At 37.0% G+C, this 15,210-nt stretch overlaps 1 protein-coding gene across 2 annotated transcripts in view; it reads left to right on the forward strand.

Annotated features, from left to right (window-relative positions):
* Window positions 1-15,210, forward strand: part of DNAH8 (dynein axonemal heavy chain 8) — a gene marked incomplete at its 3' end in the record, with an annotated part of 317,468 nt that overhangs the window by 94,104 nt on the left and 208,154 nt on the right. For both annotated transcript variants that reach the window (XM_080806629.1, XM_080806628.1), the window contains exons 23-28: window positions 2,067-2,263; window positions 2,838-2,964; window positions 4,911-5,146; window positions 7,065-7,169; window positions 13,315-13,428; window positions 14,751-14,813. In XM_080806629.1, the coding sequence (XP_080662755.1) occupies window positions 2,067-2,263; window positions 2,838-2,964; window positions 4,911-5,146; window positions 7,065-7,169; window positions 13,315-13,428; window positions 14,751-14,813 (842 nt within the window). The remainder of the gene's footprint in view (window positions 1-2,066; window positions 2,264-2,837; window positions 2,965-4,910; window positions 5,147-7,064; window positions 7,170-13,314; window positions 13,429-14,750; window positions 14,814-15,210) is intronic.

Raw genomic sequence — 15,210 nt, forward strand, 5'->3', positions numbered from 1 at the left:
AAGAGATCATATAAGAAGTTAGTGATTTGGGGTTAGATAAAAATTTCTCAGCTATAACAGTAAAAATGTGATCCATAACAAAGAAAATAGACCAATTGGACTTCAACAAATTTAAAAACTTTTGCTCTTCAAAAGACACCATTTAAAAAATTAAAAGGGGAAACCACACATTTGGAGAAAATATTTGCAATTCATGCATCTGATATAAAGTACTTATATTCAGAAATTATATAAAGAACTCAAACTGAGTAGTAAGAAGACCATCACCCTCCCCAAATGGGCAAAAGATGAGTTCAACAAAGAGGATACATGAATGGCTAAAAAACACATGAAAAGATATTCAGCATCAATAGTTATTAGGGAAATGCAGGTTAAAACTATGATGCTATACCACTGCACACCTACTGGAATAGATAAAAATTTTTTAAAATCTACAATAATAATTGTTGACAAAGAACTTGGAACTCTGATGCATTACTGAAGGGAATGTATAGAAAGGTACAGCCACTTTGGAACTGGTTTGCCACTTCCTTAAAAAGCTGAACATAACTTTGCCATTTGGCTCAGGAATCCCACCCCCAGGAATTTACCCAAGAGAAATGAAATCATTTGTCCATGTGAAGGTGTGAATGTTCACTGCCGCATTATTCCTAATAACTTCAAATTGCTAGCAAATCAGATGTCCAAAAGCCAGCCAATGGACAAACAAAATGAGGTAGAGCTACACTGTGGAATGCTTCTGTGCAGTAAAAGGGATAGAACTTCCAGGACTTGCAACATTAGTTACTTAGCTAATTAAGTCAATACCCTGTAGTTTCTTTTGCTTTGATTTTGATTAAAATTAAGACAAAAGAGCAAATGAGTGACCTGGTCTTAAGAAAAGACTGGCAAATTCAACAGGAATCCTCTTTTAGGAGATGCTTCTTGGCTTTGGCTAATTGTTACCACGTAGGAACATGGGTCCTGTGCTACCAAATTAAAGCTTTTCATTTTTATTTTTATTTCTTTTTTAAAAATTGTTTGAGAGAGAGAAAAAAAAGAGAGAGGAGGGATAGAGAGAGACTCTTAAACAGGCTTCATGCCCAGCATGGAGTCCAGGGTAGGGCTTGACTTCGGCTCGATCTCACAACCCTGAGATCATGACTTGAACTGAAATCAGGAGTTGGACACATAACAAATTGAGCCAACAAGATGCCCTAGATCAAATCTTTTTATTTAAAAAATTTTTTTGTTTAAGTTTTTACTTATTAACTGGAGAGAGAGAAAGCACAAGCAGGGGGAATAGCAGGCTCCCCACTGAGCAGGAAGCCTGACGTGGGGCTCGATCCCAGGACCCTGGGATCATGACCTGAGCCAAAGGCAGATGCTTAACTGACTGAGCCACCCAGGCACCCCAGATTAAATCTTTTTAAAAGAGAAGTTAGAGATCTGGTATTTTGCATGAAAGATCATGCTTTTTAATTGTTCACAACTGTTTTGAAAAAGCAAGGCATTATTTGGTCCAAACATATCTGTATAGTCTGTTGGATGGGGAATACTTGAGAATTTTGAGAAAAGCAGTGACATGATCAGATTTTGCCAAGAGATGTTTATAGTGGTGGTTAGTAGTGATTGCATGATCTAGATATACCAGATGTTGAGCTAAGATGAACATATGTTGTCTCATTTAATCCTCACAAGTATTTTCATGAAGATTAAAAAACTGGCCTGAAGTTATTTAGATAATAAATATGGTGCCTCTCTTTAAACCACCATGCTTTTCTGTGGGGCAGCAATGTCAGCGCTTTTGATCTTTCCTTGGAGGACTTATTGGGGGCGGGGGTTCATCAGTGTCTTTCTCTTCTCTGAAAAGAATTTCCCCACATTAAAGAAATCTAGGCCTCAGAATCTGACACAGTGGTTTAATAAGAGTAAGTGAAGGCATAAGAGAATAGTTCTAATTACTTGGAGGGAGAGTCTTTTAAAAACGACAGCTTGAAAAAAGTTTATAAATATTAACATTGATAATATTTAAAGTTGAGTATAGAAGTTATCTACATAGAAAAACATCTGACATCTGTTTTCAGGATCTTTTGAAGAAATTATTCCTGCAAGGAAGCTTAAGAATTTTTATCCGGGGGTAGCAGAGCACAAGGATATTTCCAAGTTGGTTCTCCTCCTTTCTTCCTCTGTGAATTCTCTGCGAAAGGTGGCTCATGAAGCTTTGCAGGACTTTCAAAAGTATAAGACGCTTTGGACCGAGGATCGAGATGTGAAAGTGAAGGTCTGTTTCTGCTACTTGTGATATATTCTGGGTTTGGGTTGTTTATATCTAACCGGTGGCAGAGGACCAGGAAAGTGTCAGTGACCATGACAGGAACTCCTGAGCAGAGGTCCGGAACCTGTAAATGCCCAGCTCCTAACATACTTGATTTTCTGCAGTTCTCCCAATGACACTCGGAGGCAACTGAAAAGAATGAGGCTCAGGCAGATTTTGTTTAATTTGCGTAAACAGTTGAGTACCGATTACGTTCCAGACACATTCAGAGGCTGGGTATTTGAGAGCGTGTCACACTTACATAGATACAGCTGTCTTTTTGGTTAAAGACCCAAGGACACATGAATAATAATAATATTATTATTATTGTTATTGTTATTGTTATTCATGGTAGACGATGACATTCCCTCACATAACCTCATCTTCTGGTATTACTGGCTCATCCCTCTCTTTACTGAGCTACTAGCCTCACATATGAGTGGAAAAGTATATAAGCAAACAAAATAAAACAGAACAAAACAATGCAATATGAGATTTATACTATCAAAAAGCTAAAGAAAACACTGTTTCCTTACTACAGGAGTTTTTGGCTAACAACCCCTCTCTGACTGAAATCAGATCAGAGATTCTACACTTTGCTACTTTTGAACAGGAGATCGATGAGTTGAAGCCTGTTATTGTTGTGGGAGCCCTTGAAATGCATACAGGTATTTAAAAAATGTTATATATAGTATCTGTATTTTCACATGAAATGTTGCTTTATTTAGAAAACAGTTATGAAGCTACTTTGGTACAATTTTATAAATATCAAATATTTCTGGACCACGAATATTGTTCATATATATGTTATATATATGTATATATACAATGTGTGTCATATATATATTATTATATATTCTTTGCATATAACATTATATCAGGGTGGCTTAATATACTGAGTACAATGTAATTCCTTAATTGGCAGTCAAACAACGAAGCGACAGGTGAAACTCTTTTTCAGGTTACTATGAGGAAGGAATTGTATACATGAGATAGGAATGAAACAATTTGAGGTTTCCTGAGATGTTAATCCACTTGGGATTAGAGTATCAAAGGATGCTAAGACAGCCACTTAATATCTGAAATAAAAAGCCCAACCTGATTTTACTGATTACAAGAGTAAGGGAGAGTGATGCTGGTCAGGTCCAGGTGTTCTCAGGAGAGTACACTCATATAGGGTGTCTGGGGAGCATGGGCTTTCAGGACTGTAGGTGTAAATAGGTTAATACCATCTGTGGAAAGTTGTTTACTCAGGTGAGGTTGTTGTTGATTGGTTGGCACACAGAGGCGGGCTTATCCATATGTTTTTTTTTGATTGGTTGACATTCAGAAGAGAGGGATTGATGCTGATTGGGTGGCAGAAGTATGTGACCTGAGGTCAGTCAGTCTATAGATCGGGTTTAAAACTGACTTTTGGTGGCTACTTATTGCCACCATTACAGTGGTACAGTGGTACAGTCTTGTCAGAAGTTTGTGAGATTTTATTCTCAGAAGATATTTGAATGACCTATTTTACATCAACTATTGACCTTAAGTAGATTTTCGGATCTATCCTTAAGGAGTAAGGGTAACTGTGGCTCTCAAATTTGACTATTAAGGTTACCTGACCTCTTTAACCCCATTCCTTCTGTTGGTGGTAATGACAGAGCATACCACATGAACTGTTTTATGTGGGACACTTAGCATACTACTTGGCAAATAGTTGATGTTCAATAAGTATGAAATATTGTTATTGTTTTTTTAAAGGTTTATTTGTTTATTTGAGAGAGAGCATGGGAGGCAAGGGAGGGGGGCAGAGAGAGAGGGACAGAGAGAATCTCAAGTAGACTCTCCACTGAGCAAGGAGCCAGACGCTGGCTTGATCCCACCACCCTGAGATCATGACCTGAGCTGAAATCAAGAGTCGGCAGCTCAACTGACTGAGTTAGCCCCTTAAATGCTATTACTATGTCTATAAAGAAGGGATTTAATTTGAGGAAGAATCACAAATATTTGAAGGGAATATTTAGTTAGAAATCAGAAGCTATGCTTCAGGGGCAATAATTCTAAGAAGTATAGACTTTTGAAAAAATAGTTTACCTGTTATTATTACTATTATTTAAATTTCCTATTTGTTTTCTCATAGTGGTTAGCACTGTGATTCCTCATATAAAAATCAACTGCAGCACAGTGTGAGAGTTGGCTGGGGGCTCAATTTTAGAGAGAGAGAGAACTCAGAAATGGAATAGGCAGCAACGGTTCTAAAGAAGGGGGGAGATGGGCTGAATGCTTGGGGACTGAAGAAAAGGACAAGGCAGGCCCATGAGGTGCAGACTTCACAAGAGGATCTCTCAGTCGCAACCAACAAGCTGGCTGTATGTTACCTCAGCTCCCTGGTCTAACTGTTGGAAGTTGGCGGGGAGCGGTCATGTTTCAAGTGCGGCAGGCCTGGGGGGGTCAAGGGATACTAAGGGAAGAAAAGAGGAATGTGTAAGGATTGATAAGATAGAGTTGACTAGTTGGAGCTGGGATCATCAAGTAAGACAGTGCGTTGGAGATGCTCAGATTAGACAAGAAGGAAATAGTTCCAGAATGTCAGTTGTATTTCATTCTGATCATTCTTCCTCTTCCCCAGAGCCAATGAAATTGGCCTTATCAATTGAGGCTAAGGCGTGGAAGATGTTACTCTGTCGCTACTTGAATGAAGAATACAAAAAGAAAATGTCAGACATGATAGCATTTATCAATGAATACTTGAAAAAGTTATCTAGACCTATTCGTGATTTAGATGATGTCAGGTTTGCAATGGAAGCCTTATCATCTATCCGTGATAATGAAATTCAAATGGACATGACTTTGGGACCAATTGAAGTAAGAAATGATCACACTTTTCTTTCTTGAAAAATTTTTTTTAAAGAGACTCTAAAAAATTGATTCTGTTAACATCCTTTCTTCATCTATTTTATGGCACAGTCAGTCTGCCAGTTTCTCCTTTCTGATTTGGTGTCCTTGGAGGGGTTTTGACAATTACCAACAGTGAACAGTATACAAAGGAAAATATTAATTAATATATTAATATATAATATAAATATATTAATAAAATATTAAAGTATTGATAATGCTGAACAGTCTAGACAGTGTTCAGTTTTTTAGGCTAGCACCAACATTTTACAAAAATGAATGCTTGTGTTCTTTCATGTCAATCTCAACATTCTAGGCAAGTTCCCCAAGTATCTTTGACTTTCTTTAGAAACGGCTTTTAGGTCTCATTCGTGACCAATGGCATGCTGAGGGCAGCATGGTAGGAAGAGTCCACGTGGGCTCAATAGTAGTCTGTTGGAACTAACATCAACCAGAGATGTTTTTAGGGTGGAGTACTATATTAGTTTCCTACTCTGGCTATAACAAATTACCATAAACTTAGTGGCTTAAAACAACATAAAGGTATTATTTCACAGTTCTACAGATCGTAAGTCTGAAAATGGGTTATACGGAGTTAGAATCAAGACGTCAGAAGGGCTGTATTCTTTCTGGAGGCTCTAGGAGAGAGTCCATTCCTTGCTTTTTAGCTTCTCTTCTAGCTTCTACAAGCCACCTGTGTTCCTTGGCTCACAGTTCCTTCCAGCAGTGGCATCACTCCTGCCCTTGCTTCAGTTTTTACATCTTCTCTGGCTTTACTCTCCTGCCTCCCTCTTTCCCTCATATGGACCTTTGTGATTACACTGGGTCCACCCAGTTTATCCGGGATAATGTCCCCATCTCAAGTTTTTTCTTGTTTTGTTTTAAAACATAATCGTATCTGCAAAGTCCCTTTTGCCATGTAAATTAACATATTCACAGGCTCTGGAGATTAGGATGTGGACAACATTGGAGAGGACCGTTATTTTGTCTACCACAAGTTAATTATGACTAATATTTATCTTCATTTATTTTATTACTCTGTTTTTTTAAGAGAATGAGTGCACTTGTGTGAGTGGTGGAGGAGGGGCAGAGGGTGGGGAAGGGAGAGGATCTTAGGCAAGCTCCATGCCCAGTGTGGAGCCTGATGCAAGGCTCAATCTCATGACCTTGTAATCATGACATGAGCCAAAATCAAGAGTTGAATGCTTAACCCACTGAATCACCAGGCGCCCCAGAAACCTTATACTTCAGCATGAATTCTGCCAGTCCATCCCTTTGACCATTCAAATTTCTTTCCTTCAGAGTATCTCCACATCATTGTTTCATTCCGTTCTTTATATAGCCAGTGCATATTTTAATAGAGTAATGAGAAGATATTTTGCGTGGTGTTGGACAAGATCAAAGAGAAGAGAGGAGATCAAAGAGGAGAAAATGATCCTAGAGATATTTTCTAGGCTAGTATTTCTTTCTTTTCTTTTCTTTTTTTAAATTTAAACTCCAGCCCAGTGTGGAGCCCAATGTGGGGCATAAACTCATGACTGTGAGATCAAGACCTGAGCTGAGACCAAGGATCAGATGCTCAACCAACTGAGCCACCCAGGTGCCCCGACTAAGATAGTATTTCAGTGTGATCTGCCTGCTTCTCCATCAGAATCACCTAGGTGCTTATTAAATGTAGATTTCAGGACCCAAGATCTAGAGTCAATATCAGGTATCAGGGTGAATCTAGAGGTGCTTTATATGTATGTTTAATTTTGGGAGCCACTCTTCTAGAATATACTCTCTTCTTCTAAGAATAGGAAGAATAGGAATGTATTTCTAGAAGGCATCTAAATCATTTGGCATTTGCTTTCCTTGTGATGTTTCTGAACTCTCTCTCGCTATCCAGGAAGCCTATGCTATTTTAAATAGATTTGAAGTTGAAGTGACCAAAGAAGAATCAGAAGCAGTTGATACCTTGAGATATTCTTTCAACAAATTGCAGAGCAAAGCTGTAAGTACAAACTTAATTCTTATTTTTTTATAAGTCACCATCTCTAGAAAAAAGTTTTATACATTTTAAAGCTTTAATATTATTGTTTTAATAGCTTTATTGAGGTATAATTTACATATCATAAAATTTACTATTTCAAAGTATATAGTTCAGTGATCTTTCGTATTTTCATAGAGTTGCACAACCACTGTAATTATCTAATTTTAGAACACTTTCATCTTCCCAAGAAAAACCCCATACCCGTTAGCAGCCACTCCATCTTCTCGCTCTTTCCCTAGTTACTGGCAGCCATGAATCTACTTTTCCATCTCTATGGATCTGCCTTTTCTGGACAGGTAATATAGATGGACTCATACAATATGTAGCCTTTTGTGACTGGCTTCTTTCATTTAGCATAAAGTTATAACGTTTATCCATGTTGTCCTCTGTACCACTGCTTCATTCTCCTAATGGCTAATGATGTTGAACATCTTTTCGTGTTCTTATTGGCCATTCATCCATCTTGTTTGGAGAAATGTGAATTTAAATCCTTTGCTTTTTAAAAAATGGGTTGTCTTTTTATGTTTGAGTTGTATGAGTTCATTATATATTTTGAATATTTGGATATCCCATATGAAAGAATTTGTAAATATCTTCTCTCATTCTGTAAATTGTCTTTTCAATTTTTTTCAAGTTTTTATTTGAATTCCATTTAATAGTATAATATTAGTTTCAGGTATATAATACAGTGATCTAACACCTCCCTACAACACCTGGTGATCACCACAACAGGTGTACTCCTTAATCCCCATCACCTATTTAACCCATCCCTCACCCACCTCTGCTCTGGTAGCCATCAGTTTGTTCTCTATCATTAAGAGTCTGTTTCTTGGTTTGCCTCACTCTCATTTTTCCCTTTGTTCATTTGTTTTGCTTCTTAAATTCCACATATGAATCCTTTGGTATTTGTCTTGCTCTGATTGACTTATTTCGCTTAGTATAATACATCCATGTTGTTGCAAATGGCAAGACTTCATTCTTTTTTATGGTTGAGTAATATTCTATGGTGTATATATATATACCACATCAAAATAAAAAGCTTTACAACAAAGGAAACAATCAACAAAACTAAAAGACAACCTTTGAAATGGGAGAAGGTGTTTGCTGATGCATATCTGATGAAGATTAGCATCCAAAATGTATAAAGATCTTATAAAACTCAGCACCCCAAAATGAATTATCCCATTAAAAAATGGTTAGAAGTCGGGGCGCCTGGGTGGCTCAGTGGGTTAAGCCTCTGCCTTCGGCTCAGGTCATGATCCCAGAGTCCTGGGATCGAGCCCCGCATCGGGCTCTCTGCTCAGCAGGGAGCCTGCTTCCTCCTCTCTCTGCCTGCCTCTCCGCCTACTTGTGATCTCTCTCTCTCTGTCAAATAAATAAATAAAAAATCTTAAAAAAAAAAAATGGTTAGAAGTCATGAATAGACATTTGTCCAAAGAAGACATACAGATGACCAACAGACACATGAAAAGATGCTCAACATCACTAATCTTCAGGGAAATGCAAATCAAAACTACCATAAGATATCACCTCACACCTGTCAGAATTGATAAAATCAACAACACAAGAGACAAGAAGTATTGGTGAGGATGTGGAGAAAGGAGAACGGCCTTGCACTGTTGGCGGGAATGGAAACTGGTGCAGCCACTATGGAAGGCAGTATAGAGGTTTCTCAAAAAGTTGAAAATAGAAACTGTCCTATGATCCAGCAATGGTACTACTAGGTATTTATCCAAAGAACACAAAAATACTGATTCAAAGGGATACATGCTCCATGATGTTTACAGCTGCATGATCTACAACAGCCAAATTATGGAAACAGCTCAAGTGTCCATCAACTGATGAATGGATAAAGAAGACATCTTTTCAGTTTCTTGATGGTGTTTTTCTTTTCTTTTTAATATTTTTACTGTTTTAAAATACATATAAAATTTACCATCTTAATCATTTTTTAAGTATATAGTTCAGTGGTATTAAAGACATTAACATTGTTGTGTAGACATTACTACTATACATCCCTGTAACTCCTTTCATCTTATAAATCTGGTATTTTATGTCTATTAAACTGTAACTCCACATTCCCCCCCCCCCCAGTCCCTTGTAACCACCATTCTGCTTTCTGCTTCTGAATTTGAGATGCAAATTTTTAAAATTTTGATGAAGTCCAGTTTACCTTTTTTTTCTTTTGTCACTTGTGACTTAGTATCATATCTAGAACATGGTTTCCTTATCCAGGGTCATGAAGATTTACTACTATGTTTTCTTATGTCAGTTTTATAATTTTAGCTCTTATATTTAGATTTCTGATACATTTTGAGTTAATTTTTGTATGGTGTGATTTAGGGGTCCAACTTCATCCAAAAAAGGCATGTGGATATCCAGTTGTCTCAGCACCATTTGTGGAAAAAAACCATCCATTCACCAACAAACTGTTTGGCTCCCTTATTGAAAATCAATTGACCATAAATGTAGGGAGTTGTTTTTGGCCCCTCAATTCTATTCTGTTGATTCATATGTCTGTCCCTATGCTAGGAACTTATTGGCTTGATTATTCTAACTTTGTGGTTTTTTTTTTTTTTAAATTACGGTAAAAGGCACATAGCATTTGTCATTTTAACTATTTTTTAAAAGATTTATTTATTTTTTTAGAAAGAGAGTGTGTGCACAGGTGAGCAGGGGGAAGGGACAGAAGGAGAGAGAGAGAGAAACTTAAGCAGAGCTTAAGAGCATAGAGCCGGGTGCAGGGCTCCATCTCAGGACCCAGAGATCACAACCTGAAGCAAAATTAGGAGTCAGATGCTTAACTGACAGCACCATTCAGGCACCTCTCATCTTAACTATTTTTAAGTGTACAGTTCAGTAGTGTTACTCACATTGTTGTGCAACCAATCTCCAGAAATTTTTAATCTTGCAAAATTGAAACCCTATATCCGTGAAATAACTCCCTATTTCTCTCTTTCCCCAGTCCCTGGCAACTGCCATTCTGCTTTCTGCCTCTATAAATTTGACTATTTTTGGTACCTCATATAAGTAGAGTCATACAATATTCATCTTCTTGTGACTGGCTTATTTCAGTTAGCATAATGTCCTCAAGTTTCATCCATGCTGTAGCAGGTGACAGATTTTTTCCTTTTCAAGACTGACTAATATTCCATTACATGTATAAGCCACATTTTGTTTATTCATTTGTCTATCAGTGGACACTTGGGTCTCTTCCATCTTTTGGCTATTGTGAAGAACGCAGATATTGGTTATTGTAAAGTGCAGATATCTCTTTGAGATCCCACTTTTAGTTCTTTTGGATATGTACCCAGGAATAGAATTGTTGTATCATATAGTATCATTTTTTAAAAAATTTTTATTTCTTTTCAGCGTAACAGTATTCATTGTTTTTGCACCACACCCAGTGCTCCATGCAATCTGTGCCCTCCCTAATACCCACCACCTGGTTCCCCCAACCTCCCACCCCCTGCCCCTTCAAAACCCTCAGGTTGTTTTTCAGAGTCCATAGTCTCTCATGGTTCACCTCCCCTTCCAATTTCCCTCAACTCCCTTTTCCTCTCCATCTCCCCATGTCCTCCATGTTATTTGTTATGCTTCACAAAGAAGTGAAACCATATGATAATTGACTCTCTCTGCTTGACTTATTTCACTCAGCATAATCTCTTCCAGTCCTGTCCATGTTGCTACAGAAGTTGGGTATTCATCCTTTCTGATGGAGGCACATATAGTATCATTTTTAACTTTCTGAGATCCACTATACTCTTTTCCATTGCAGCTGCACCATTTTACATTCCCACCAACAGTGCAAAAAGGTTTCAAGTTCTCCATATCCTTGCCAACACTTGTTATTTTCTGTTTCCTTGATAGTGGGCATCCTCATTGGAGGGGGGGCACATTATTGTGGTTTTGACTTGCATTTCCCTTATGTTATATGATGTTAAGCATCTTTTTATAAGCTTATAAAAAGCATTTGTATATTTTCCTTGTATTTCCTTGTATATTTCTGTGTATTCAAGTCCTTTGTCTATTTTAAAATAGAGTTATTTGTGGTTTTTGCTTTTGTTGTTGTTGAGTTATAGTTGTTCTTTATATATTCTGGATATTAAAGCCATATCGTATATATGATTTGCAAATATTTTCTCTTACCCCATAGGATCCCTGTTCTCTCTATTGATTGAATCCTTATAATTCCATCTACTTCTGTAAAGTAGGTGGTGATATTTCCTATTTCATTCTTAATTTTAGTAGTTTGAATCCTTTTTCTTTTATTCTTGGTTAGTCTAGGTAAAGGTTTGTCAATTCTGCTTATCTTTTCAAAGAAGAAATTTTTAGTTTGTTGATTTTCTCTATTGTTTTCCTATACTCAATATCATTTGTCTGGGCTGTAGTTTTTGTTCTATTCTTCTGCTTGTTTTGGATTCAATTTGTTCTTTGCCTGGTTTGTTAAGGTGGATGGTTCGGTTACCTAATTTGAAATTTTTTCTTCTTTTCATGCAGTAATTTTTAGCTATAAATTTCCCTCTAAGCATTTTTGAAGTTAGTAAATATTTATTCAGTTAAACATTAAAAATGAACTCCAAGGGGAGGTCCAGATTCTTTAATTATAGTGAAAATTTTTATTGAATATTAATTAAGTATTGACTTAAAACTTTTTTGTGTATGGAAGGATTTGTCACTGAGATTGAAGCAAGACAGACTAGCAAGGACCCTGAGCTGAAATTGGGATCATGACTTGTGCTCCCTCCCAGCTCTTCCACCAGCCAATTGGGTGATTTTATGCAAGTTAATAACCTTTGTTTCTCAATTTCTTCGTGTGCTCATTTAGGAATACATTAGGAATTTTAAAAATACGTGGTTATGAGGCTCCCTTGAGGTAGTGTGTATAAGATGTTTTTTTCACGCTCATGTTTATTTCCATTCATGCTCGATATTGAATAATCATTTATTTTAAAAAACAATTGCTGGTTTAGTCAGAAAAGTGCATCTTGGGAAGGAAATGAAGAACCCTCTCTTGAGATGTAGTGAAACCCAACTTTCTGTTATTGTTTGGTGGGAAAAGATTCATTCAGGTGTTTTTTGTTTTTTTTTTTAAGATTTTATTTATTTATTCATGAAAGAGAGAGAGAGAGAGACCGAGGCAGAGGGAGAAGCAGGCTCGATCCTGGGACCCTGGGACTGGGACCTGAGCCGAAGGCAGCCACTTAACCAACTGAGCCACCCAGGTGCTCCATTTGGGTTGTTCTATCTCTTTGATTATGATGTTAAACCTATTGGCCCATCCTTTACTATAATCACCATTAATCTGAAAGTAGCCTATGTTCCAACCTAGACAGATGCTATTGTTGAGAACAGTTAAGAGCGGGGGCCCTGGAACCAAACAGCTAGGTTTTGAAACTTGACTTTGCCTCATGCTGATGCTGGGACTTTGGGGAAGTTCCTTAGGGTCTCTGTGCCTCAGTTTTCTCACCTGTAAAACGGGTATAGTATCAGCATTTGCCACACAGGGCTGTCCTGAGGATTAAATGAGTTAATATAGGTGAAAAACCTGGTGGATAGGAATTATTCATTAAGGGCTAGCTATTATGATTGAGGGTTTAAGCAGAAGCTTGGAAGACATTCACTATTGGAAGGCATTCACTATTTTTTTTTTTAATATCCAGAGTAATATTACTTTCTTTTAGGTGACTCTTCCAGCCATGTGAACCTACTTGAGATTACTAATCCCAAACCTTCATCTGGCCTCAGAGACGGCATGTGACCCAGATTGGGGCCTACAGCAGTAACTGTTTCCCTGGCCATAGTGATGGCCTGAGCTGGGTCAGCCAGAAAACTTTTTCCTAACTGCAGTTACAGAAGATGGCTTTGCCTCTTGGGTCATGAATTAGAATGTTTTGTGTCTCCTTTTGGTGCATTTGGGTTCTTTATTTCCCTTTGTTTTTTTGTTTCTTGTTTTTTTTTTTTTTTTAAGCAGCATTGCAGAGACACCCTTGTTCATACTGGACATCTGCAGGATAACAAACTTGCCAGGAAAGAATTAGAGTTTTCATTTAGATAACTCTTTTACTTGAATCCATCTCACATTGGGTATTCTTTTTTATTCTAGGTTTCTGTGCAAGATGAACTAGTTCAAGTGCAGCCAAAGTTTAAAAGTAGTCTTCTTGAGGCTGTGGAAGTTTTTCGTGAGGATGTAATGAACTTCGCAGAATCATACGAGACGGTAATCTAAGTATTTGCATGCTGTGTGATAAAATGTTCTGTGGCATGTTTATATGGGATGACAGTGATGAATCTTGAAAAATTCACTGTGATTTGCACATTGTATATAAGAGGTTAGATTTAATATTTGGAGCAATCAGGAAAAAAAAAGGGGACAGCTGATCCATTAAACTTATTTTATAGAGGAAGAAAGAAGATTTAACTGTTAAAATGAGCAACAACTTTTGAGATTGTAGAAGGAACAAGAGGTTTGGTCTTATGCTTTCTTTCTCAGGCCAGAATGCTCATTGTTGAAAATGTAATACAGTTGTTGGAAGGCTATAAGAAATTATAAAAACCTAAATACCAGGGTATTATGCAACAGATCTTTTTTTCACTAACTCTTAGAGAACCAAAAGGGTCACTGAATATAAATAATCAATGTCACACCAGGTCAGTCCCGCAGACTATTCAGCCTGGTAACATGACTGATGGTGATCCTCCCCTTTGAAGTTAAACTCAGAATGGATGTATTCCCCTAACATATGCTACTTTCTTTTCATGGTCGCAGTGGGTCTGGATTCATAAACCATGTTAAGCCCTTAATAATAATCACATAACACACTTTTTTTTTTTTTTGCATGTACTAAACTTACCTCTTTTAGTTGGATTTGTCAACATTTTATGGCCTTATCATTCCATTATCCTGCAAATCTGGTCTATTATTTAGCATATTCATATATTCAGGATTGTGCAGACCATCTGGGGTCCCTTTTGCAACTGGGTTCTGGATGACGGCCACCAGAGACTGCATTTGCTTCATCCAAGTATTCAGCCTACGTGCTTCTCTATTTCCATATTGGGCTGAACAGTCAGTGGAAGGAGGCTGTTTTCAGAACTTTGTATCAGTTATTCTAATGCACAAACATAGCATCATTACTTACAATCATAAGTGAAATGAAACAGAGCTCTAGTGGTGCAGGCTTCCTACAAGATGTAATTCTGGCACATTTTTTATTAGCGATGTCATGGTCCTTTAAAAATGAATGGAAGTCGGAGTGATGCAAATGTTCTAAAATTGATTGTGGTCATGGTTACACAACTCTGTGAATATACTAAAAGCCATTAAATTGTCCATTTTAAATGAGAGATTGTATAATATGTGAGCTATATCTCAATAAAGCTGTTACAGAAATTAAATGAAAGCTTCATATATGGGACAAAATTAGATCTTTCAATTAAAAATAATGTTTATTTATTTAAAAGAAAATAATAGATAAACTAAAAAAATTGATAAATACATGTGTTTAAGAATTTAAATGGAGATTATATTATTCATTACAGGAAGGACCCATGGTTCCAAATATTCCACCCCAAGAAGCTAGTAACAGGCTACAGATATTTCAGGTGAAACTTCATTTTTTGTATGTCAACCATGTGTTGTTACTCTTTAAAGTAATTTTAGGGAAAAACTTATGTGTTCTATCTTACACTGGAAAATTTAGTGTTTAAAGGGCATACAGATTTTAATCTGCAAAATAATATGATTGATTCCTTTTCTTGTATCCCTTTGTGTTGTTCTCCACAGAATCTCTCCCTGTATTTTTAAAGAATAAGACTTTGATTTTGAACTTACGTGTATACCTTATTTTGGTTCCAAGCATCTCATTTGTCTGCAAATGGTAAAAATTCATAGAATAATAAAATATATCAGAATAAGATTTAAAATATTGACAAATGGTTTCCCTGTGTTCCCTCAGTATCCATTCCTTTTGTGTCCTTGACTTTAAACTTCCCAGCTCAT

Source organism: Martes martes, assembly GCF_963455335.1.
Source record: "Martes martes genome assembly, chromosome: 6".
Taxonomy (NCBI): Eukaryota; Metazoa; Chordata; class Mammalia; order Carnivora; family Mustelidae; genus Martes; species Martes martes.